This window comes from Anser brachyrhynchus (genome assembly GCF_964034855.1).
Source record: "Anser brachyrhynchus genome assembly, chromosome: 1".
In the NCBI taxonomy this organism is placed as follows: domain Eukaryota; kingdom Metazoa; phylum Chordata; class Aves; order Anseriformes; family Anatidae; genus Anser; species Anser brachyrhynchus.
Window position 1 is genome coordinate 101759861 of NC_137694.1, and position 24177 is coordinate 101784037.

Genomic DNA, 24177 nt, shown 5'->3' on the forward strand with positions numbered 1-24177 from the left:
GGGGATATCAATTCAGTGAGTAAGGGTGTGTTTAACCCCACTTACTATCATCAATCATGTTATACGTGTTCCAGCACTGATGTGTTCCCTGTCACCAAAATCTTGTTAAATAATGCTACCTTGATCTCTCTGGAAATATTCGTTAAATATCCTCACTCCTTGTGCTTAGATTTTAAAGGCTGAATTTTAAAACAAATTATATTAACTTCAACTGGATACAGCTCTGCTTATAAGCCCGGAAAAGAAATATTTCAGTTATCTAACAGAAAATATTAAGCTCATTGAAATAAGAAAATCCTGCAGCACACTTATAAAGCAAAGATTAATATTAAAGTTACCAGTAAAAATTTAATAAAGCCCAGGAACCAGTGAAGAGGTCCTGATGAATCCCATTCAGTCTGAGATAAGCAGAAAGGTTCTAAAAAGTTTTGTGAAAAAATCTAGATGGATTGGAGGGACTGGATTTCCACAAATCTGTAAAAGAGAACCAACCTAAAGACAAACAAAATGCTATGTAAGGGAAAGATGGTGGACAGGCTTATTTTTTGTAATATGTATTTTGTAAGGTAATATGACAGTTTCTTTAAAAGGGATGGCAAGGGACATTTGGTAACATGTGTGAGAAGAGACACTGGGTGATTTGAGACAAAAACAGTTATTGATTACAGGTCAACTCTCCAAAATCCAATAACTTCTAAACCACTTGAAGGACTTCTTTCCCACAGAATCACACAAGGAATACAGAATTCTTGGATAACCCACTTAACAGATGGAAGGGAGTAATATTATTGAAAAAAAGAGGCAGCAAAAACAGATGGATTATGACCAAATGCTGTGTCATTAAACCTATTTATCAAGATTGTGCAGAGTCCATCTTCCAGAACAAACAAATAAATGAAAATTTTAAAACACAGAGAGCTGCAAAGCTTAGAAATGGTACGGGTTCAACATCTTATCTCTGGGTGTAGAAGTGTATCTGATTAAATAGAACGGGAATTTATAGTCAAATAATTACAACTATGATTTTGAAGATATGTTGAGGATTTGCATTATGCTCGATAAAGATCCTACAGCTTGTCTATTTGTGGATTGGATGTCTTCAAGGGGAAGACAGTTGACCAAAGTCTTGCCAAAAGCTCACAGCTGTTTGCTTTGGCCACAAGGCCACAATCAGAATTCTCAGGATAAAACAACTAGAAGATGGATCAGAGGAAGGACCTGAGATAACTTTTTTTGAAACTTTCTGCACAGGATGCCTCATAAGCAGAATTGTTTGAAACATGCAGGTATAGCTCAGCTTCTATACATAAAATTGTTAGTCAAGATAAAAGAAAAGTGTTTCATTTCTGTATTTCCCCTCCAAAAAAAGGTCAGATACAAAACTGTTGGGCATTAAAGGTTCAGTGAGATACCTGTATGGCTCAGATCTTTTAAAATATAATGGTATATTAATCTGGTCCAATATATAAAGTTCAAAATAAAATAGATTTTTTAAAAACCTTAAAGAAAAAAAAAAAAAAAAACACTTGTGAAAATGAATATACCACCTCACTTTCTTTTCCTGTTTCATTGTTTACTTGTGTGTACCAGACATCACTTTAAAGACTTGAAAAGCTGTTGTCATGAATTTCATCTGGCAATACACAGAGCCAAAACCCAACAGCTTGGTACTATTGAGGCCTCCCACAATTGGAAGTCTTACAGTCCTAAGAGCATGGCATATTATTTCAGAGCTCAGTCGAAATAAGGAACCCAGCTGAAGTATGTTTTATACTTGTGGGCAAAGCTATATTCCTAGATTGATACAGAATGAGAACAGCATGAGGAAATTTCTGAGATCACTGCTGCATAAGAAAGAGATTAAGAACAACAACAAAAAATTTGAAGTCAGTTCTTTATTTGACCTACCTTGGTATACACAGATAAATAGGAAAAAGAAAGTTTCCCCTTCATCTTTCTACATTTACCATCTTGGTTAGAAATAAACCATTCTTCACTCAATCTAATATATATATATATCTATTTGCATTATGACAGCTGTCACCCATTTAGATTAACTCTTTCTGAAAAGGGTGTCAAATCTTATGAAGAGATTTGTGATAACAAAGTAAGAATTCCTCTTTTCTATCAGCCATAGCCATCAGCAATAACCACATAAGAGCTCTCATCTGGCATTTTTGCCCTTCTGAGTAACTGCCATATATAAACTCAAGGAAAAAAAATGAATAATTCAGAAAATATTTGTAATTCTAATGAAGAAGTAGATACATCAGCACAGAGAATGAGAGTGGGGGAACACATAGGCTATTGATCTTGCCAGTATAATTTGCTCAAAGAAAACTTTAATTAAATATAGTTCTGCATTGAAGCAGTAACAGTTCAACATATATTCTGTAACGGTGGCTTTTCCACTGGAGGACCTCTTGAGAGACAAGATTCGTTTCTGCCATCCTGGTTTGTACCAAAGCCCAAATATTCTGAGTGGACCTGACAAGAGCCTTAGTCCCTGTGGCAGGCAACAATACCCACTGGACCCTCTGGGCTGCTCCTCACATGGAGTTCACCTTGTGCAGAAGGAAGAGAGGATATTCCTCTTGCTGCAAGACCCTAAGTGTGAAATGATAAAATGTGGAAGATACCATTTCTCCTCCTTTAACCAGCACTGTACTTTCCCGCTTAAAGCTGCAGCCTGCTAATTCTGGAAGACCTTGGTAAGAGAGATGGAGAACACCATCAAAGTCGCATTTCTAGAAAGGAGTCAGGATAAGATGCTTGTAAATACAACTTCAACTCTTTGCTTACACAAAAGACAGAAAATAACCAGGTAATGAGTCCAAGTCCCTAACCAGTACTTTCTTTTCATGTCCATTAATGAATAATACTATTTATGTATGAATTATTATATATAGGCATAATAAAATATCATATTAGAAATAAATTATTCATTTTGCATGTGTGTGTGTTTTAATGTTTGTTAACAGGCATAATTCTTACCTTATGTGAATTGTGTCATGCTAATGTTTTCATGAAGCTTGAATATTTTGTTTTGCAATTTCTGTTTGCTGTAGTTGTGTTTTGGTGTTGTGTTTTTAGTTGTCTAAATAAAAAATTGTCTTTGTTTTTGTTTAATGGAAGGTAAATATCTTAGGAAGTGCCTGGCCTAAAGATTATGTGCCAGACAACATCTGGACAGAATTATCAACAGTAATGTTGCTGTAGGCAAGATGGTCTAAGAGTATAGAGAAAAAGCAGAGAAAGGGAGATCTGAAACAAAAAAGAGACACTGGACTTTTAGGGAAGAGATACTAGGAAACCAACTGAACAGAAAGAAGCTTGAATTGGCCAGGAATAAGCACAAAGGAGCAGACCAAATAAGCTATCTGTTTTAATAATTGATACTTCTTCCTAGCCAGGCAGGCACATCCTTGACAAAATGGATACCTCTGTCCAGGAACCATTTTCTGGGCATTTCATCCCATTTTTCTTCTCTGTCAAACCCCAGGGTTAGTAGAAGAGATCCTTTATTGTCTTAATAGACCAAGAAATTAAAATACAGTAGATGTGCAAGGTCAGATTAAAGTCATGTCTCAAGCTCTTTTAGATTACTAACAGGAAGTCATAGGCACACAGAGGAGATGCTGCACAGCCTGACCTCATCTGTATGGCTTTCACTGTGCAATTCTTGCTTTTATTGAACAAAAATAAAAGGAATTTATCTCAGATTACACAGATAATGCCTATCTCACTGCTGTTCTGCCCAGTTGGCTACTGCTTTCATACTTCTGTCTTTCTGGGTCAGTCTCACATAGTATCAACAAGTGAAAATTCACTCAGGTCACTGGAATTGATTTATAGCCACAAGAATGTGGATTTTGCCTTTGTTTTCCTTTGTACTACTTCCCCACTCCCCTTTTCATCTTACATTTTCTCAACAGTAATTTTTTAAAGATTTTTTTTCCCTAGAACTCTGAGGCTTCATGTGCCTGGTAGTGCAAAGGCAGATACAACTGACTTCAAAGAAAGGCCCAACTGCAGAAGTGGCTTGTGTTGTATGGGTTTGGCCTGCTGAGTTCATGAAAGCAAAGTTTCATCTGTTTTTTGGATTGGGCTCTTGACCTGCCATAAAAATAAATGATATCTTCTACAGTTATTAAATGGTAGACTGTTTCTTGTTACTACTGTTGTAGAAGTGTCTCTTCCATATGCCTGTCATTAAAAATAATAAATTGGGCTCCCTTATCTTATGGAGATCTCTTACTTTACCCCCTTGTTTTGGTCTCTTGTTCATTTCCATTTATTGTTGCTGACAGACTTGCACAGTTTGGATTAAAACAAACTGCAGCAGCCCTTCTCCCTCTTACAGAAGAAACACTACCAATTCACACCTTCTTCTGATATGTGCTTTACCAACTGTGCTCTAGGAATGTGTAGTGGGAGTAATGTAAAAAATCCTGCGTAACCTGGGAGGACTTCCGTACAAAGATGGTATTCCTGCTACTCTTCACTATAGTTAGAGCATTACTCAATTTCTTTTTTAAAATGCTGTCATTTTGTGTTGCTTTTTGCTATTTAATTCTTAAATATATATATTATATATATTTATTATATATTCTTAATGCGCCATGAAACTGCAAATGTCTATTTGTACTGTGCAATAACTAAGCAGGGTCTTGAGTGTTTTAGAGATTGAACACCACCAACTGCAAGGTCACTGTTCTGAAATGACCAGTTATCAATTATTACTAATATTTTCCCTGCAGTCACATTACTGATATACAGCTGATACCTAATAGCAGTCATGGTCCTCTAGATTTAGTTCTTATGCTTCCTCCTACACTGAGCTTTGCCCTTCATAGTGACTGTACAACAAGACACAGAACTCTTTTTGATTATTTATCAAATAGTTGCAACAAATTCAGCAGACCTCCTTCAGTTTCAACATGTAAATTGAAAGAATTTCTTATTCTAAGGCTGGGAAATCACAGGTTTTGCTGCACCAGAGAAGAAATCCTTTATCATATCCCACACCCAGATGACAGCTATTAAGAATATTGGCGTTAGTTTCCTTCTAACAGACAATCAAAAGCCAAGTGCTGCAAACACATATTAATGGGTATGGTGATTAAAGCAGGACTTACTCAAAATAGCATGGGAGCAACCTATTCAACAGGCAATGTGACACTTTGCACTAATGTCAAGGTCCACAGAGGTCCACAAAGACACCTCACACACCCCATTGATGTTACACCTTTAACTCTCATGGTTAAAAGTCACTCGTGCACTTTTCTAGATAGCAACTCATCCAAAGACACCTTCCATCTTGAATTTTTGTCATTTCCATCCTTTTGTTGTGGTTAACTTAGTCCCTTTTTCCTAAATTCTTCTTCTGTGAAAAAAAAAAAAAAAAAACAAAAATTAAATTTTAAAGCCCTTAGTTCCTTTCTGTTTGACAAGGCACATTAAGCTATATTTTAGATTGTCTTCTTAAAGTAGCATTATGCTGTTTTAAATCAAATTTGAAAAGCAAAGCTTCTCAGGGTATATAACTGATCACTGTGGTCATATTTTTCTTTTATACTAGCCACTATGATCCTATTTTCATGTCAGAAATTACACTGTTTCTGATGTTCTGCTAGTCAGACATTAAAATGCTCTAGGAAGTCATGTTGGAGAGTACAATACGAATGTATTAGTCACTTACATGTGCTGAAATGTTACCCAGGAACATTCCTCAACTTCTTCTATATAATTAGCCACTCAGACTCCTCGAAAAAAAAGAACAACTAATTCATGGACCAAACAAATACAATCAACAATGGTTTTCCCTTACAATCAAGTAAAAAAAAAAAAGGGGGGGGGGGGGGGGCAAAATATTTTACTTTTATTTTTTACTTCCGTTTTTCACATTCTGCTTTCTTGCTCTCAGCTGTAGTTGTGTTTTCAGTGTGTTTGGCAAATGATCCATAAGCTCAGTCCCTCTGCTATCAAATATAAGAACTTAATCTTGCTACCATTAACTGGAATAAGTGTGTAAGCTGGCTTAGTTGCAATTACATGGACAGTCATATGAAAACAAACAAACAAAATAAAATGTAAATTAATATTATCCATGGTTTTAGCTCTGTTTATATTGAATTCATCTGCTGAGCATTTCTTTACATTTCTTCTGTGGCATTTCCATGCATTGTTCCACTCTCTCCCTAGTGTTCAACCAGAAGGACAATGGGAGAAAGTAGTTCCATATTTCAGCTCTCCGTACACAAATGGAACCAGCCCAGGCATTTCTTTTTATTTTATTTTTTATTCCCCAAAAAACTCCCAGGGCAGGAAAGGAATGCTGGATCAGGCCTGTCCATAGTCGTGTGTTCCCGAGCATCCCACAGAGGGATGTTGTTGCTATTATTTTAACAGCAGATCTTTGCTGTTGTTGCTATTTTAATGGCAGATTTTAAAGCTTCCGCTGACATTGGTACAGACCCTGAAGCTCAGCTAGAGAAACAGAGGTGGTGAGCAGATGGTGATACAAAGGAGGAATGTTGTATCTATAAATATACTGGTGAAATTCATATCCAGTGCTCCATGGAGGAGCCAACAAACTGCACTAAACCCTTAATGCAGGGTTTAAATTAGTCTTATGTGGTAAGTGGGTTCTTAATCTGGGTTTCCCTGCCAGGGAGATTTTCACTCATGGGATCTAGCTATTTATAGAAAATCACTGGAAAAAAAAAATGCAAGTTTATTCTGCATTATCATTAGAAAAATGTTAGCATTTACCAAATAAGGGGAAACATTTCCCTCTGACTTGTCAGAGCATCTAAAGCATCCCAAGGGACACGGCAGTGGTGAAGGCACATCCATCTCCAGGAAAATGTTCCTGAATGGACTGTGTGAATCTACATTAAGACAATGTTACAGTGAATCAGTTGAATGTGTGACAACTCAAACCTTCTCCCAGAAAAAAAAAAGCAATTAAAATGATATTCAATAAAACTCAAGACTGTTTTGATGATACAATTTAATACCCTGAACTTCTCAAAGCAAGAATTAAGCCTGAAATACTGCATTCAGATGGTATTCTTAATTTTGCCATATTTAAGTACATTTTAGTTATAGGATGATGGGTCATACATACAGAGTTTTACTTATCACTTATTTATATATCACTGATGGAATACTCAAATGCTGCCTGAAACAAAATGAACAGGTTCCTATACATCTTGGCTTGGGGCTGACAGTTCAAGCAGCCTGTAAGTGGCAGGACCTGAAGCCAAGCGCAGCTCCTTGCTGTCCTCACCCCCCTTCACCCCCACCATCAGGACGTGAAATTTCCTCTAACCTGAGCAGCACAGCAGATCTGCAAGACATGTCATGGACATCTGTGTGAATCTGCAGATCCTAAACCAGGAGTAATGAGTTTGGTCATTTTGTTTATATCTCCAGGTGCTGATTTGATGGCTAATCATGGTATGCTGCACTTCATTAACTATTTCTCTACTTGTCAAATATTATGAAAGGAAATCAAGTATTGTAAAAAGGAAATCATTTGTTTAGAAAATCTTTGTCAGCAGCAAAAGGGCACAGAGGATCAGTGGGTACCATTTTACCAGCAGTGCATTAGCATTACGCAATTGGTTTTGTTTCCTAAAGTGGCACTCAGATCTAAACATTGAAGAATGAATCTGCACAAATAACAAAAGCTGTGTGGAAGTGTGAAACTTTTTTTTTTCACTGTCCTTTCATAAGCACATAAAATAACTCTAGCCTAAAGCATCTCCTTTGAACCTCTAGCCTAAAGCATCTCCTTTGAACACTGGAATGAAAAATCTAAGAGGAGAGATTGTTCATCTATGCATCAAATACTTTGGTTATATTTCTTTGGAAATGAGGCTCACAGGGTTCCATCAGCTGGCCAGTTTTCCCTTTCCTCTTAATTTTCTGGACCCACAGGTCCAGATTGACTCACTGGTCGGCTTCAACCAAGTTTGACAGAGGGACAGAGGTCTCAAAGCGATACAATTTCTGCAAATTCTGTGAAAATCAATGGCTAAACCAAAGAAAAAAGAGTACAAATTAACACCCCAGCTGAGAGACCATCTTAGCTTCTTGCTCTGTGTACTCATCCAGGCAGGACATGCCGAGACAGAGAAAATGCTTATTTTACAAGGTCTAAATACTAACATCTTGTCTGTGCTCTGCAAATGGCTCTCAATAAAACAGCTGCACTACTACACTAGAAGAGACAACTGGGCATAAAGATTGCTTCACTTCTCCATAAATTTCCTGCAAATTAAGCCCAACAACTGAGTAATAGCAAAACTCCTTTTCTCAGTTTTTATCTCAGGTTGATACCCAGAAAAAAAAAAGAAAAAAAAATATAATTTCTCACCTAACAGCTCAGTCCCCTATTATTGCTGTTCATCATGTTGGGTCTGACGGAATTTTGTGCACTGTCTGTACCCAAATCTGCCAGATGACAGTGGGTTTACACTCAACCAGCTCTAGCACAATTTAAAGTTAGTATGCTAGACTAGAATTTTGCGTTATGGTCATGCATGCTAGTATCATACTTAAAATCTTAATATCATTTTTGAAAGTATATATATATATATTTTCAGTTTCAGGTGCAATTTAAGCTTACAGGTTCAAGTAAATGCATGAATTGCATCTGATGTATTTTCCAGCTCCCAGTGACTTCAGTGAGATAACTTTTCTGAATAAGGACATACGACTGGACACAGTTTCACTTTGCTTAACATTCTGTCTTGTGCTGCCACCATGGAAGGTTTATAAAAACAGGCAGTTTCTAAATGAACTTAAGTTCCTGCACCAGAACTGTCAAATATGCAAAATTAGATCACACACTAAGAGAACTAAAATCAAAGTCCCACTGCCATTCAATGGCAAGCAACAAAAGGGCTCAACAGTTTTATGTTGAAAGGAAAATACAGAATGAAAATAAGGAATCTGATTCCTCACCTCACAACCACAATCATTTCGATACACATCGTTTTAATGGTTAGTTCTGCTTAAAACTATGTACTTACAAGATGAAAAATTACATTCCTCTCTGACGGGTCTGTCTCTTCCTATAGCTACACATCTAGAGTTTCTATAATTTAAGAATTAAAGAAATGTATTTCACTCTACATCCTGTATTGCGTACTTTGTGCCACTGACAGAACTCTGTGCAGTTTCCATTTCCCCTACAATTAGGCGCTGATCCTACAAACACATAAATATGAGCTCACCTTTCCTGCTGGGAGTGATTTCAGTGGGAGACTCTCAGCAATGAAGGACATGAATACATTTTGGCAGCATCAGGGCCTCAGATATCAAGGAGGAAACTGGCTAACAGAAACCACCTTTGCAAACACAATGAGGGGAACAGGAAAGATCCCAGGAACAAAAATTAAAGTTTAATACACTTTTAAACGCCAGCCAGTGTATTTAAAGGGAGTGTTGGCAGAAGTTGGAAGATTTCAGAACAGATCAGGCTTTCTTAAGTGCAAGTCGAGGGTGTCCCTTTAAGGATTTATGGCATGGCACAGACCAGGGTTTGCTTAGTTTGGCTTTTACTAAACTATTATTTTCTTTTGCTAAGAGATTCAGCTACTAAAACCATAGCTTTTTCTTCTTCACAGCTGTTTGCTCCCATACCATTGAATATTTTCCCTCCAGCTTTTGCCCTTGCCTTGCTCAAGGGATGTAAATGATGCAGGAATTTCTGCTGCTCTGCTTCAGTTTAGCCGAGTGATAATCTTAGGCAAACGCTTGAAATCTGTCTTTCATTAAAAGAGGTTTTTGCACTTCTGTTTAACATGGGGAATTTTTTGAATTGCCCTTCTAAGAGAGAATTTCACCCCCACTTTTGCCTTGAGGGAAACCCTTACTGCCACAAATGTATCTGCTGGATCCATGGGAATACTGTTGTTGTTGAGAGGCTCCCACCAAACACAGCAGACAGTTTGACATTCGTGTCCTAGGTCCTTACTTTAGTTACTTGCTGCAAACTAAAACGGATAAATTGATGGATAAAACAATGCTTCTCCCACTGAAAAACAAGGCAATGCTTTGCTGCCATAGACAAAAACAGGTGTTCAAATTCCACAGTAAAATGAATGCCATTGCAGGAAAGAAATGGAAGTTGCTTTCATTACCAAATGCCTGAAACTTCTTCCAGAGTAGGAGTCTCCTACTTCTAGCCATCAAATATAGTACTAGTATTGAATAGTTATTGCCATAGTAAACTGTAAGTGCAAAACAGGAACATAAAAGATAGGGATTTCTAAAATGTTTAAAATAAGTTAAAAGTTTAAATTCAGGACTTTAGTCGGCCCAGAAAATGATTAGACTACAATCTTATTCAAATATATACATAGATATACACTCAAAATATTATTAGTATAATATACTTAGTATCTAATATTAAAAGTCTACCTATATAGAGAGACTTACACACAACTTAAAGAAAGTGTATGACAAGTAAAATGGTATGTGAACCCAGATGATTTGCTGTTCACTCTTGGACAGTCACTTTTACTGAACTGGTAAGTGCAACAAGAACTTCTTTCCTGCAAAAAAATCCCAGTTCTTAACAAAAAAAAATCAGAGAGAGAGAGAGAAAGAGAGAGAATGACATTCACTAAAAATGGGTAATATTAGGTATTTGGAAAAAGTCGTTGCCACTGTTAACCTTCTATTTAAATACAATAATAGAATGGGCTAGAGTTCTCAGCTGTTTGCTGAATCTAGCCCAAAACAGGTATCTATGGATCCCTCTGAAGAGAAACAAAAGAAATTGAAAATTTAAAATAAGTTTTTAAAAGTTGTGCCCTCATTAAAAAAACAAAAAAATCTATGTCTAATTGAAGAGAACAAAACTGTTAGATCTACAGTTTTGAAAATGCTGCATGCACAGGGTTCAATTACTGACTGATTCCTGCTGTTTTCTTACTAAATCAGGAAGAATTTTGGGCCAACAATTTGAATTGGGAATTCTGTTACTTTTAACCAAAGAAGGAACATGAAGAGAAAGATATAACGGAGCTCTGCAGACTCAGCCCTCTTGCTTCAGATTGCTGTCTGCATTCACAAATGAGAAATTACTGCTTTCTATTCCCTTGCTTATTTTTAAGATATACGAGATGTAAGGGTTTTTCTCCCAGTATCCGAGATAGATTAAGGGGAAACATATCTCAGGAATTTTCCACTATATTTCACAGCATATTCCTTTATAAAATGAAGATCTAACCTGTGATTCATTGTGCACTGAAACAACACAAGACCTCTGTTCTACTTCAAAAATCTGTACTTTCATTATTTCTTCATTCTTCACTTAAGGTTTCCCCTGAGCTGAATTCCGAGTTCTTGCTCCAATATCATCAGGGGTCCCTTTGAATTTTTTACTAAATGATGTAAAACTCAACCCACAAGTAGAATAATGACAAATTCTGGTTGAAGTCCCCATTCTCCTCATGACAGAGATAGCAGGGAAGAGTTAAGAACATTTGACATGCTGTGCTCAAAGCAGCAAAGTCTGGCACACTAAATGAAGATCACATCTCACTATGTACATGGGAAAAAATTTAGCCAACCACAGTGTAAACGGCTGGTGTAAATGCTGTCTTATTAAAGGAAGGTGACTAACCAGCAACACCTTCAAAATATTATTCTTTTTACAACTGCAATGTCCAAAAGCCCTCAATGTGGATTGACACTCCACAGTAATGTTAAACGCAAGCAAAACAGAAAATTGGGCTGTTCCAAAGAGTCAACAGCCTAAGTATGTGTAACATCCTAAATGCTGACAATGAATCATCTCTTGCCTCACAAATAATGTGAGATAAGCATCCCGAGTTATAGAAGAAAAAGTGATTTACGTCATGGCTCAGACTCAGAAAATATTGACTGTGACTCTGTCATAAAGAAAAAGGGAAGGGGAAAACAAGGGGAAAAAAATTGTAAAGAGAAACACTTGCATTTTTCAAGAAAAAAAATAACCAAAATAACTAGTATATGCTTCATTTGATGACCATGTTAATAATAAGCTTTTCCTTCCCATTTATCTGTAGAACAAACATCACTGTGTCATTGCTATAGTGAATAGCAACTATTTGGTTCAGGACTACCAAACATTTTCATGAATACTCAGCAAGTGACTGAATTTTCATAAATAAAATAATTAAGGGTCAATTCTTGATTAAATATTTTCATTTGGCTAGAAATTATTGTAATAAGAAAACTTTATTGCTATTCATAATTCTTCATTTATATTATGAGGCCATCATCAGTCTACATGAAAGAGCAACATTCCCAATAAATTCTGCTGCTGTACAAAAAAGATGCCTTCGTCCTCCCTCCACCCTCACCCCCAGGAAAGACACACAAATAAATACAATAACAAGTAGAAATTCAGAGCAGAGGGAGAGCCTGAATCATCTGTAGTAGCTGATTGTCGTAAGTTTAATCGCTTCCTTAACAATAATAAATGTGCTACGCATAATTTAATTAGCAATCATAAACTGCCTGTAGGTATATCTATATAGTAAGTAGCATTGCAAGAATGAGTAACACATTCTGAAGGGAACTTAATAACTCTTCCGTATGCTGATAATTTAAATGTGAATAATATAAAGAACAGAAATACCTGACTTTTATACACAAAGAAAATCAATATTGTACAGCCAATGCACCAGCATGATAACATAAACCTAAAATAATTTCATGTGAAACATAAACTCCTATGGAGTTCACTGTAAGGGAAAATGATTAATTTAAAGGACTCCAATTTCTCCTGAAATGCCTGATTTTTTCACATCAAAACACGGACAACAAAGACCATGAGAAGAAAACTTAATTGGTTGTGTTAGTTTTTTTGTTTCCTTCTTTCTTCCCGAAAGCTTCTGCCTCTTTGAGAGGTTTTCTCTTTTTCCACAGGCCTCTTACATATCTAAGCTATACCAAACGATTGTGCATTTGTCTAGTATAATGTATTCAGTTGCTTTCCGACGCCTTCAGAAACTCTTTTGGACCATAACTGTATATTGCATCTCAAGGAGCCATGCCATTCAGTATTTTGGGGGAAGAAAACATGAGACTACCCACATGCAAGCGGTAAGTCTGAAAAGTCTCTAATTTCTCCTCGTGCTGCAGCTAGCTGCTGGGGTAGAAAATGAAACCCTGAACACTCCCTTTCTTCCTCTGACCTTTTCTGCCTTGTTTCTCTCTCTTCTTCCCAACAGCACTCCCTTTTTCCAAAGTTTTTTCTGCCTTTTCCCCTGTTATCTCCTCTCCCTTATTTCATGACCATTTTATCCCTGCGAGGCTCATGCACAAGCACGTCTCGTCGTTGGAAGGAAGCTACCACAGCGGCCACCAGGTTCATTCACTGGCACGTGACATCCCTTGTCTCTTGTGCCACATGGCAAGAGGACAGAGGAAACAAACACCCCAGGCATTTTCCATTCCCTTTTGGGACTCATACGCTGTTTGGTTAAAGGCTACAACTGCACCAGGTTACTTGCTAGCGTGTCCTGTGTGCAGTCAACCCTCTCGCCATTTTTTTAAAAAATCAATTATTCCCCAATTACTCTGGATAAATGATGCTCAGCACCTTAATGTTACTCAAGCAATCAATCTTGAAACACTCTTAATAACATGCCACCTTACAATCAAATCTTTCATTCCAAGGAGCAGAAGGGGAGTTTTTTCCTCAAGCTTCATTATGTGGCTGTATTTCCACAAAAGCTATTAATTATTGACCATTTCTGTAGCTGCACACTGCTGGCAATCTCCACAGCCACCCTGCCTTTTCCCAGCCCAGGCGCAATTTCCTGAGTCCTGGAATAAACAGAATTGGTATGTACAGAATAATCCCAACAGTCTCTGCAAGGGCAAAGTGAGCTTTCTGCCACTCAGCCGGGGCTGCAGGGACCTGCACAACAGCACTCTGATGTTACAGTCATGTGTGGGTAATGCTCTGCAGCACTGAAGTGAGTAACGTGACTGCCTTGCCACTAGGCAGATGGAGACTTTGCTGGAGCTGTTTGATGATAAATGAAGACTTTTTTTTTTATTTGCTCCAAGGAGCCTGGCACAGGAAACCCCAAAATCCTACCATAATAAATCTTCTATTTATCTTTTAAATTCTGAAGCAAAATAAAAACCATTAGGCACCCACAGCCATGCATTGTATTCTACATTTTCCGGTCTTTCTGCACCCCTCCAGCATAAACAGATTAAGTTTTCTGAAGCAAAAAGACAGCTTCTCAGTTTAAAAATAACACCCTTGTCGTCTTGTATGGAGCACTACTGTATTATATTACACAACAAAAAGGCAAGAACACTTAGAAACTGCAAAGACGGGCATAGTCAGAAGCCTTTATCTGATCCAGTCTGACAGTTTTCATTCTATCAAACATTTGAAGGAAAACTGAAGATGAAAGGAAAACACGGTCCTCCCACAGCATAAAAGTGGTCATCCCAGCATTAACCTCACAATCACAATTATTTTATTCTAACAGACAGTCACAGTATTCCAACAGACGAAGAAGAAGCTCCCACAAATAAGACACAGTGATCCCAATCCTGACAGCCCTGGTGTGGGGAGGCTACTTTCTGGCCATAACTGCCCGGAACGGGCATCCCAGAGCAGAAGAGCCAGAATCAAGCTGGGGTTCCAGATCCCCATGGCAATTGCACGTTCTCTGTGCCACTGAAAACAAGATCACAGAAGCTGAGCTCTCAAAAGTCAGCACCATAAAGTGCTTTGAAATGTAGATGCTGAGCATCTTTCAGGATTTAGGCCCTAGTTTATCAGCAGCCTAATAAGTCTGCTTCCACATAACCTTTGCATTATTATATTTTGCACTGTCATAGGACACTTTCAGTGCCTTTGTTCATAATCTGGCAGATACCTGATAAATAAAAGAAGAAACTCAGGGAAGATCACATATTTGTAAAAGGATTTATCAACCAGAAATTTAGGATCGCACAAACCAATTATTGCATGATATTTTATTACAAGTTAGGGCATCAGCAGCAGAATCCAGACTTCATAGACAAAGTCTGCTTTAAAAAAACAAACAAACAAACAAAAAAAACAGCAGGAGTGTTTCTGTCAAGGTCTGAGCAGGTACAAGGGAATACTCAACAGGTCTTCCCCTACTGCCTTTTCACCCTGATAAGAATGACTGCTTAAAACACAACAAACATACATTTTCATTCCACCAGTGCAAAGAGCATTTACATGCAAAACTGACAAAGGGATGCAAGGCAGCTCTGGGATAATTTTTTCATCAAACTAAGTGATGATAATAAAAATCATGACAGTAGCACCTATGCACAATTAATAACTGATCTTTTAAAGAATCACCTCAGTGGGATGGAGGACTGTCAAGTGGGGCAGATTGGTGAAAAAAAAAAAATCCATCTGTGAATCTCTCCGTCTGTTCCCAAGCTCCCTTCCTCTTCAGCAAATCCAAACCTACAGAACCGTTCTGCAGACATTTCTGGGATAAAACAGCAAGAACCTGCTTTTGAAGACTCCCTGACCTATTCATCCTGCGCACCGTATATCATTAAATATTACCATATATTTCCTTAGAATTATTTTCTGTTTGTAAGCATCCACACAGTCAATCAACACTTTCAATATCTTAATTAGGAATACTGCTACTAGCTGATGTAGCTTCTTAAGATGTCTCTGATACACAGTTCTTTACTCTCATTAAAAGCAAAGGCATTCTGATATCTTCAGTTTCCCCTTCAGTTTTGGGGTAGATTTCTGATCAGGCAGTTCTCTATTTTCCAAAGCTTCAAAAATGACAGGCTTGGTTTTGTTAATTCATTGGTCATGGGAAAAATGTTCATGCTAGTCAAGAGTGAGTCCAGTAACAGCGTGGAGTTGCAGAACTGTAAGTCATTCATAATTATTCTATGTGCTCTGGCCCAGTGATTTTCAAACTACTTTTGCTGTGAATTCCAGTAAAAGTGCTATAGGATATAGCACCTTTATATGTGCTATACATGATTTGCCCCATGTTTGTTCTTTTATTTATCGCGTATCTGCCAAATTAAGAACAAAAAGCATTGGAAGTGTCTTATGACATTGCAAATTCCGGTAATTTGTGTCAGTTCTTAAACAACTGGTTAAATACTCTTCCCAAAATCTTTTCCAAGAACTACATGTATGGACACCACTGAAAATGTCCGTTTAACAATACTTGACTATTTTCCATACTTCACAAAACCCAGAAGCCTTAAGAAGAATGAGCAGGTGCAGATAAACAGCAGTGAAACTGTCCACTGTGACAGGGACTGAATTCCATACTGCCAGAGTTTAGCTGGACTTTTTTTCCTTTTCTTTCTTTTTTTTTTTTCCTTTTTTTTTAATGCAGTGAATTGACCAAGAAAACATGTCTTTGGAGAAATGAACTTATTTATGCAGAATTTGGCAAATAACAACGTTAAAAGAAGAAAAACTGCTAAGTGGTTTAAAATGCCCAAATGCTTGATTTCATTATTACCTAAATCAAAATGTCATATTTTTCCATTGCAAAATAATTTTAAAATGTATTTTTACATGTATTTTAAAATTAATTTAAACAAGGAGTTTTGGGGAAAAATGTTAAATGTGGTTGCATAATTCAAAAATGTGAAGCAGTTTGATTATATAAAAACAAATTTTTAAAGATTGACCAAAACCTGAATTTTTCTAGGAAGGAAAGAAAAGAGAAAGAAAGAGAGAAAGAGAGAAAGAGAGAAAGAGAGAAAGAGAGAAAGAGAGAAAGAGAGAAAGAGAGAAAGAGAGAAAGAGAGAAAGAGAGAAAGAGAGAAAGAAAGAGAGAAAAAGAGAAAGAGAGATAATTTTCACTTTCTTTTAGTTCAATCTCCACATGCAAAATCCTTCAGTGATGCAGCTCCAGGCAGGAGATCCCCCCCCTGAATTCCTCTGGTGCTGTGAATCAGCGTGTGTGCTGACCCAGACATTTGCTATGTCCAGCCTACCCTCTAGCAGCTGTAATTTTGCACTTACACATATACAACAACCATTGGACAATTTATTGTCACAGGGGGTTGTTTCGAACAGTCCTTTCACCATCTACACAATACTTTCAGATAGATAGCTCAACTGAGCAAATGGCAAATGGAAATATTATTGTAACAAGTGCTTTTGTCACTTCTTGGATTGATTTACTAATTCATTGTATTCTGATCTTGCAGAATACGCAATTAAAAGATGCCACTGGCATGAATATTGCTGCTGGAACTTGAACTGGCACTGCATTTCCTGTCAGTTTTCAAATTTCTTACTCGGCTTCCAAAGTGATTTCCATTTAATGTTACCATAACACCGCTGTATCTTTCCATAGCCCTTCTCACCAAAGTGTGCTACAGCTATTACCACAGGGAACACTTTATATTCTGAGAGAGCAGGTGCTTAGCAAGCAGGAAGGTTGGAGTTGTCACCTATACTAACCTGTGTTGGAGCTAAGCAGCGAAGAGATACACAAATCTATTTGGTGAAGGAAAAAAAAATTAAAGAAATAAAAGAGAAAGGAAAAAAAAGGAAAAAATAATCTCAGCCTTGCTCTGGGCAAGGCTGGGCACCAGAGCGCTGTGGAGCCCCCAGATGCTTCCCCGTGCACCAAGGTGCCCACCGCTGCTCCTCCTGGGTGGACAGAGCTGCCACATCCTGATCACCTGCCTGAAAATCCGCCGTGCTTTTGCTGTCTGGATTCAAGCATAGCCTCCCAGCCCATTACTGCAAGGTAACCACATTGTTCAGTAAGATGTCAGAAAGCTAAGAGCGAGTACAAAATCCTGTAATTCCCTTAACAGGCACTAGCGAGCTTAGCCTCTGGGAAACTATTGATCTCTAAAACTTTGTCAGTTTTAGAAAACTTATGCCTCTTTCACTGAGCTTGATTTTATGTCACCAGTTCAAACTACAGATCTCAATACGGACATTTGGGGTGATTTAAATTGCATTTGAACAGATTTTACTTACAACAGGAACTGATGTAAACGCCATATGAGCTGTTCTCAATACATCCAGAAATTTTCCAAGTGCTCTCAGATTGATTTTTTTTTTTTAAACTACTGTATGCTTATTAATCTAGACCAGGATGCAGAAAAAAAAAATACATTAAAAAAAATCTTTGAAGTTTGAAGACATAAGACTGCAAGCGTAGAGTCATACCAGAAGTCAGCTGATTAAAACAGGAATACTGATCTCTGTGAACAGGGGTGACTTGAGCGGCACTGACTGTGTTGTAAAACAATGCAAATGCTCTTTCCTGGATGTAGCACTCTTGGAAGGTATCTTTCGACTTTTCCATCTGAAAAAAGCATCAGTTTTCCTTAAAGACAGATATAGATAAAGCAGGACACTTCTGCCTGAGGAAAGGCTAGCCGGGCTGATATTTGATATAAGCGCTCAGTCCCAAGTGGGAGGAGGGAGAAGTGATTGATGGTTTGTAAGGAATTACTTGACTTTTGCTTGTAACAGAAGCTTTTTGGATTCTCCCAAAGTTCTTGTCAAAGACAAGAAATGTCTTTGGAAATAACAGCTTTTCCCTTCCCCGCAGATGCAACAAACCTGCGTAAGAATGGTGTAGATATAAAATACCTTTAAAAGAAAGGGAGACATTGTTTGACGCGCTGCCTCTTCCCGAGTACTCTGCTGCTCTGCCAGGTTTGTCCCCGGGATGCTCTCTCTCACCTGCCGCCCGACTGCAGGGCGGGCAGTTCACCTCTTTGCAGGACGAGCTAAACAGACCCAGCGGCAGGAGCTCAGCGATTCAGCAGGACGCGCACCACCGCAGAGCCAAATCCTTCCCTCCCGATGACTCCTCGGGCTCCCAGGTCAGCGCTGACCGCACTTGTCCGGACCCCGGACCCTGGCTGGGAAGGACACAAGCACCAGCCCTGCGGCCCGGGGGATTGACGAGGGTCGGGTTTTCACATTTCCTACCATGGGATGCGCAGACACTGCCCCTCGGTACCCCCTTTTCGAGAGGGAAGCCCAGCAGGTGGAATGAATTCACGCACACGCACGTCTGCTAGAAAGTCGTCGGGTAGATAAATCCCCTTCTCGAGCATTTCTGCTCAAAACTAAGCTAAGGCTCTCCGACTTACACCTCGGGGGTAGGGGGCATTTCTCATCAGCGAGTCTCAAGCACCACAATTTGGTATTATTGATAATTTGGTATTATTGATAACACCAAATCGCCCCACCGCAGGAAAGAGGTGACAAAAAGCCCTCTGCCAGCTCTTGAGACCCTCGCCCCATTCACCGAGCACTCCAACAAAAGCTTCAGCGAGAAGCTACCGAACCTGGCCGCTCCCTATTGAGCAGCCACTGGTCAAAAAATGGGGATTCATCTACACGAACCTTCAAAAGCACGTATATTTAAACAAACAAACAAACAAAAAAACGCATTTCCTCCACTCTTCCGACGCGCCTGCCCTCTCCAGCGGGTGGAGGGCTCCGGGCGCCCCGAGCCCCGCATCTCCGGGCGCCCCCGGCCCGCCGCCGGCCCCCGCTCCTGCCCTGGCTCCTCTGCGCCGTGCGGGAGGAGCGGGGCTCCGCAGGGGAGTGCGGGCAGGGCAGGATGGCCACTTCTGCCTCACCTCCGGGCCGAGGCAGAGCTTCGAGCCGCAAGAAGAGGAGCGGAGGGCTAGCTCTTGCCAGCAACGCGAGGCTCGCTCAGGCTCTCGGACTTCGAAGCGATGCTGGTCTTACGGATGAGTGGCTGTGCTAAACACGTTGCAGCTCCTTCCGTGCATGCCGGATTGTTTCCCCTCGCTGCAAAGCTTCGCGGCAGTTGATTAACGGCGCTTCAGACAACACACGGAACGAAAAACCATTTGTAACGCGATGTCTTCGCAGACCGACAAAAATAAAACTCTAGAAAACGTGCTGTGTTTGGTTTTTGTTTGTTTTTTTTTTTTTTTGTAACCCGCGTGTTGTTTTTTTTTTTTTTTTTTTTTTTAACACGCGATAAAAAAATAAGGATGGGGTGCGCGACGCGAAGGCTGGACTGGCGAAATTCGTTTCCGTGCACACCGCCGAGTTTCTCCCTTTGTGCGGAACGTGAGGGCGAAAAATTGTGTATTTTTATTCCCCACCCTGTGCTCTGCCTCCGAAGCGTATCTTCCCACCGCCCGGGAGAGCAGCCGCGCTTCGCGGGGGGCTCCCCTAGACTGGGTCGGAGGGGGGGAAGCCTCCACCATCCCGCGCTCCTTTCCGCTGCTTCGTGATTAAAATCCGCACACGTGATTAAAATCCGGCTTTATCCTCCTTTTTAAACGAGCCTCGTAAAACAGCACGTTAGCTCTGGTGACGAGATTCACGGCCGGGGCGTAAATCACTCGGATGTGCTGGAGATGTTTCTTTTACAAACCCAGGCCATTTACCCGCTCGCTCTTCTCACCTCTCCCCACGCCACCTCCAGCCCGGCACCTTCCCCTCGCCTCTGCCGGGAGGCTCCCGGGCCCCTCCTCGGGCAAAGCGCTGCTCCCTGCGGCCGTGGGGCATGGGGAAACCCGTGCGAGACGTGGCAAAGGAGCCGGAGCCGTGCCGTAGAGAAATCTGCACGCCCGGAGCAGAAAAAGGAGGACGAAGCCTTCGTCTTCCTCGGGTGGTGTTTGGTTTCCTGGGGCGAATGAATTTCGGCTTTGCGGTCCCTCGTCAGCTCAAATCCAATTTTGGGGAAGGGTTCGATAAATCGGGCTGGACCGATTTGCCGTTTCCCACGCAAAATCAATCCCTACTTTTCCAGTAGTCCCTGTGATCCATGGGGCCTCTCTGTAAACCCGCCCGTACCAATAATATTTCCAGCATAAAGAGCAGCCCTGTGGTATTTCCTACGCTACCCAGAGCAGCGATTTTGAGTTTCGATCGTTTGGGACGCTAGAAAAACTCTCCTTTCTAATTTTTGGCATATCGCTGGAGATTTGGCAAGATTTAGATACTTTAGGTGTAAAGTTTGCTCTTAATTGGGTCTTGTAAAGATGGAATTTGGTGGCTATTATATGGCCGCTAATCAATTTTCACCCAGCAGCAAAAGTACGCTGCGGAGGCTTTGGGTTTAATGAAGTGACTGCGCAAATTACAGTCGGGAACTTTATTTAAAGTCTATCAACCTCCTAAAAAATGATTTCTCAAACTGTTCTTGATTTCCTTTGCTTTATGAAAAACATCACGTTTGCTTTCTAAGGTTTCAGGCATTTTAGCAGCTATTCTCTCCCGCTCTCCAGTCTGGCGCAGAGGGGAGTTTTCCGTTCCATTTTTTTTTTTCGAATTTATGGAGAAATGAGAAAAATTAAGCTTCTAGATCAACAAAAAAATATATATCTCGTAGAGGGTGAAAATGAATGAGAAACGACTCTAAAAATAATAATAATAAAATAAATAAAATGAGGAAGAATAATGCGCCTATCTGCTCTGTTATTGCAAAGCCGATTTTTGTCGTTTCGTTGGTGTATTTGTGATTTTGGACGAGGAACAATCTGAAGCCTTTTTTTTTTTTTTTTCCCTATTTGGCGTTTGCTCTTTTGATCCTTTTTGTCCGTTCTCCTTCATGCCCGTCGCTCCGCTGAGCGAGGGGTACCAAGCGGAAGATTTTACCTCCGTCTCCTTATGACATGCACGGGGAAGAGCTGCTGCTGTTACAAGCAAAATGAAATGCCGTTCCTTGAGAGCGGAGCGGGGCGAGGTCTCCGCAGTTCCCGGTCTTTCGCTCCCTTCAAAAACACTTAACAGATTTTTTACAACAGCCTTTTTTTTTTTTTTTTTTCCTCGTCGATCTCTCTGTTTTTCACGGCGGGCTGTAGGCAGCTGGCACAGTAATGTCGCGGGGAATCTCATGCAAAAATAACATATATAAAATATAGCATATATATATATAAGCATATATATATGTATATATATAAAAGGTATTTTCTTCTCCGAGTGCGGCGGAGTGGATTTGGGACGAGTGGAGGAGACCGCTGCCCTTTCTCTTATGGGGCGGCGAACAGAAATCGCTTGACCTCCCCCCCTCACCCCAACTATAAAAAAAGAAGTAAAGAGAAAATATTTGAAGTCCCCTTTTCTCCGCACACCACAACTGCGGGAGCAGCGCTGCTGGCTCCGTCCCTTTTCGCAGCGCTCGGGAGCGGGGCGGGGGACCGGGGGCGATGGGGACAGCCCGGGGAGAAAAGGACAGAGGACGGGGGGTGAGCAGCTCTAGGGCTTTGCTCTAGCCAAATGATCGCTCCACGCTACCGGCTCCCTTTCAAATAAAATAGTATTTTTAATATTATTGTTTTTCAAGGGGAGTCTCGTGCTCTGTCCCCACAAACATCTTGCAGCCGGCCCAGGGTCCGCGGCCCCGGCGCTGCTCCCCACGCCCCGGTTCCTCCCTCCCCCGTCGCCACCGGCCCCATCCCGGCCGCTCCGGTCAGCCCCGGCGAACCCGATCCCGGCGCTGCGGGAAGGATCGGGCACCCTGCCGGGGGGATGTGGGGGCTGTGTCCCCCGACCCAGCGGGCACCCAGCCGGTCGGAGAGCTCCGGGGCAGGGCGAAACCCGTGTCCCGGGACAGACGGGAAGCACCGCCGCGACCCGGCAGGCGCGGAGAGGGAGGAGAAAGGGAGAAGGAGGAGGCGGGGGGGTGCGCTCCGCTCCCGGGAGATCAAGGAGTCGGGGGGGAAAGAGCCGCGGTGAGGAGGAGAAAACTCCCTGTAAAGCTAAAATAATATAACGGTAATGGTAATAATAACAAAACCCGAGAAATCTCCTCAAAACGTGTCGTCCCGTCCCGTCGTCCGTCCCCCCCACCCCAGCCCCGGATGTTCTCGTGGAGCCGCAGCTCGGCGGAGCGGGGGCAGCCCCGGCCCGGGGAAGGGAGAGGGGCTGGAAGGCACTGAGAGGAGAAAGGAGTTGCACTAACCGGGGTTGAGGTCCAGGCACTGAGTCGGGTCTTCATTGTCCCCTAGCTGGCCATTGGGGCTGAGGCTTTCCATGGACAAATCCAGCCCCTTGTCCTCCCAGTCTCGGAGTTTCCTCTTTTTATTTGTCCCAATCAAGGCTTCTACCGAGAAAGCGTGCGCTCGGGAGCTGAGGGCCACCGCCGATCTTCGCCTCTCACTCATCTTATCCCCCAGCCCGGACCCTTGGGCAGATGAGCAACCAGTGGCTGGGAGCGCAGAGCTCGGGGACCAGAGGCAGAGCCTCTCGCCTCTTTCTCCCCCCACCCCTCCCCAGCTGCACCCCCAAGAAGAACCAGCCTTCAGTCTCCTGAAGGAACTACATGAGGCTGCAGATACTCCGTAGGCAGAGCCGGGAGGGTGTGCACAGCCCAGGTCCCCAGCACTTGCTCAGAGGGGCTGCAGGCTGGATTTCATCTTTTTTTTTTTTTTTTTTTCCTTCTCCCCTTTCCTTCTGTCTCTCTCTGATTGATCCAAACTTCTGTGTTTTTTTTTTTCTTTTTTTTTTTCCTCCGAGAGTTGGGCAGGCTGCGTGCGCCTGTCAAGGAAAAAAATTAAAAAAAAAAAAACGTCCCCGGCCAATCGGAGAGAGAGATCGGGAGAAACCCAAAAGCTGCAACCCAATGGGGAAGGGAGGGAGACTCGGGCTTCGGGGCTAGGAATTTTGGCCATCTGAGTCCTGGAGCACCAGCCGGGAGAATTAACTCTTTGAAGAGCGGGGAGCTGTTAGGAAGCACATAGCTCTAAATGCAGCGACGGAACAGCTCCGGCACTTCTCTCCGCCGCACCCACGTTTCCTAGGGGCTTCTGGTAACCAACCCCCTCTCAAATTATATATATATATATATATAAACAAACAAACAAACAAAAAGTACTCGAAAGGGGCTGGGGGTGTTTTTAAAGCGTCATTCGTGCCGTGTTTTCCGAGAGCTTGCCGGTATTTGGCCCGGCAGCGGGGACTTTTGCGTGTGCTGAAGCGAAATTTCAGCACGGTGCGTAGCCGGGCTGCGGGGGGGCAGACACCCAGACCCGGCACCACCGGCACGGGGAGCCTTTGGAGGGAGGGGTCGTGGTCTTTTATTTATTTATTTATTTATTTATTTATTTATTTATTTAGCTCCATCGAGAACAAATCGTCTAGGTACAGATCCCGGGCAGCTGCCTGGATGGTATCCAACATTTCATTTCGGCTCCCTCTCT

The 24177-nt window shown here is 41.2% G+C and overlaps 1 protein-coding gene across 1 annotated transcript in view; it reads right to left on the reverse strand.

Moving 5' to 3' along the window:
• The window catches only part of TBX15 (T-box transcription factor 15), a 102245-nt gene extending 78788 nt beyond the window's left edge, over window positions 1-23457 (reverse strand). The window contains exon 1 of the mRNA XM_080575819.1: window positions 22941-23457. Coding sequence (XP_080431945.1) covers window positions 22941-23142 — 202 coding nt within the window. The 5' untranslated portion in view covers window positions 23143-23457. The remainder of the gene's footprint in view (window positions 1-22940) is intronic.
• Between the last annotated feature and the right edge of the window lie 720 nt (window positions 23458-24177).